Source organism: Acanthisitta chloris, unplaced genomic scaffold, assembly GCF_000695815.1.
Source record: "Acanthisitta chloris isolate BGI_N310 unplaced genomic scaffold, ASM69581v1 scaffold27082, whole genome shotgun sequence".
NCBI classification, from domain to species: Eukaryota; Metazoa; Chordata; class Aves; order Passeriformes; family Acanthisittidae; genus Acanthisitta; species Acanthisitta chloris.
This window is the reverse complement of record NW_008661479.1, coordinates 1-1,454: the sequence shown is the minus strand read 5'-3', so window position 1 is coordinate 1,454 and position 1,454 is coordinate 1. Positions and strand designations below refer to the sequence as shown.

Sequence of the window (1,454 nt, the reverse complement as noted above, 5' to 3'; positions counted from 1 at the left end):
CACAAATTGTTTAATCTGCCTGACCACGTTATGGATTGCTTGCAGGGTTTATTCAGAGTCCCATATGCACTGATGTGCTGCTGTGCCAGAACCCTGAGCCTTTAAGGGTGCCTGATTGTCTTCTCTTTTCCTACTGTCAGTGCATACTGGCAAAGTAAATCGACTACTTCCAAAGGAAATTAATTTGCTTCCTGCCTTTCCATGTTTGGCTCCAGTCTTGGGGAGGAAAAAGGAGTTCCAAAGGTCGCAAGGCATATAAATAGAATAAGATGCAGTCAAATACTTATCTGCCCTCAGGCTCTGAACTTCTTATTGTCCAAGGGTCAAAAGTGCCCCAAGATGTCCTGGGACACAGGACAGGGTGCAGTCTCCTCTGCAGAGCAAGGGGGAAGCTGCAGGTCAGCCTCACTTCTCCCAGCTCCTGCCCAGGCCGCAGCTCTGCCTGCTCAGAATGCTGCCTGGCAGGGAAGGTCCTGGGGGTGCTGGTGACACACAGGTGTGCCCAGGTGGCCAAGGAGGCCAATGGCACTTCACGTGTACCAGCCACAGTGTGTCCAGCAGGTCTGGGAAAGGGCCTGTGCCCTGTGCTGGCTTGGCACTCTCTAGCTTTGAGAAGGTTTCTGTGAGTTATGCCACAGGTCCCCCCAGACTGCACAGGTGAGGGTTTCCCAGCACAGCACTGCCGTGCACTGTCCCCATCGCGTCCCCAGCTAACCCTCCTCCCCTCCCCACAGTGGCTGAAGGACCCCGGGCCCCGCAATGAGAAGAGGACACTGTTCTGTGACATGGTGTGTTTCCTGTTCATCACTCCCCTGGCGGCGATCTCGGGCTGGCTGTGCCTGCGCGGGGCCCAGGACCACCTGCAGTTCAACAGCCGCTTGGAGGCCATCGGACTCATAGCACTGACTATAGCACTTTTCACAATCTACGTCCTCTGGACGCTGGTAAGTGGCAGCTGCCAGGGCTCTGCTCCTGCTCACAGGGCAGCTGGAAGCACTAGCTGGGACCACATCAGCTGCTCCTCATATGGCCCCTCAAGGCCCTTCCCCATCTTTGTGTCTCTCCTTTGGATGCTCTAACAGCTTTATGCCTTGTCTGTAACCACACACAACATTCCAGGCGAGGCCAGAGCGGAGCGGGACAATCCACGCGTCTCCCTCGCCCCGGGACGAGGGATGCCCAGAGGGGTGACAGCATCTCTGTCCCTCTGTGTGTGCCAGGGGTGCTGACAGCCCTGTTTCTTTCCCCTACCCCTGCCAGCTGTCCTCGGAGTGGCGCAGGACCAACCAGAAGGTGCGGCTGATGCTGCCGCCGGCGCGCAGCCCTCACCCCCTGCCCCACGCCCTGCTCTCCTCCAAGCTCCTGAAGAAGGCGGCGGATGAGACCACCGTGTGAGCCACCCCGGGGGGCCAGCAGAGGGTCCTGTGCCCCTGGAGCGCTGGGGGGGCCGAGGG

The 1,454-nt window shown here is 58.6% G+C and overlaps 1 protein-coding gene across 1 annotated transcript in view; it reads left to right on the top strand.

The window, feature by feature from the left end:
- Window positions 1-1,395, top strand: part of MARCH2 (membrane-associated ring finger (C3HC4) 2, E3 ubiquitin protein ligase) — a gene marked incomplete at its 5' end in the record, with an annotated part of 6,019 nt that extends 4,624 nt beyond the window's left edge. Inside the window, 2 exons of the mRNA XM_009070256.1 lie at window positions 735-940; window positions 1,233-1,395. Coding sequence (XP_009068504.1) covers window positions 735-940; window positions 1,233-1,395 — 369 coding nt within the window. The remainder of the gene's footprint in view (window positions 1-734; window positions 941-1,232) is intronic.
- Window positions 1,396-1,454: the final 59 nt, after the last annotated feature.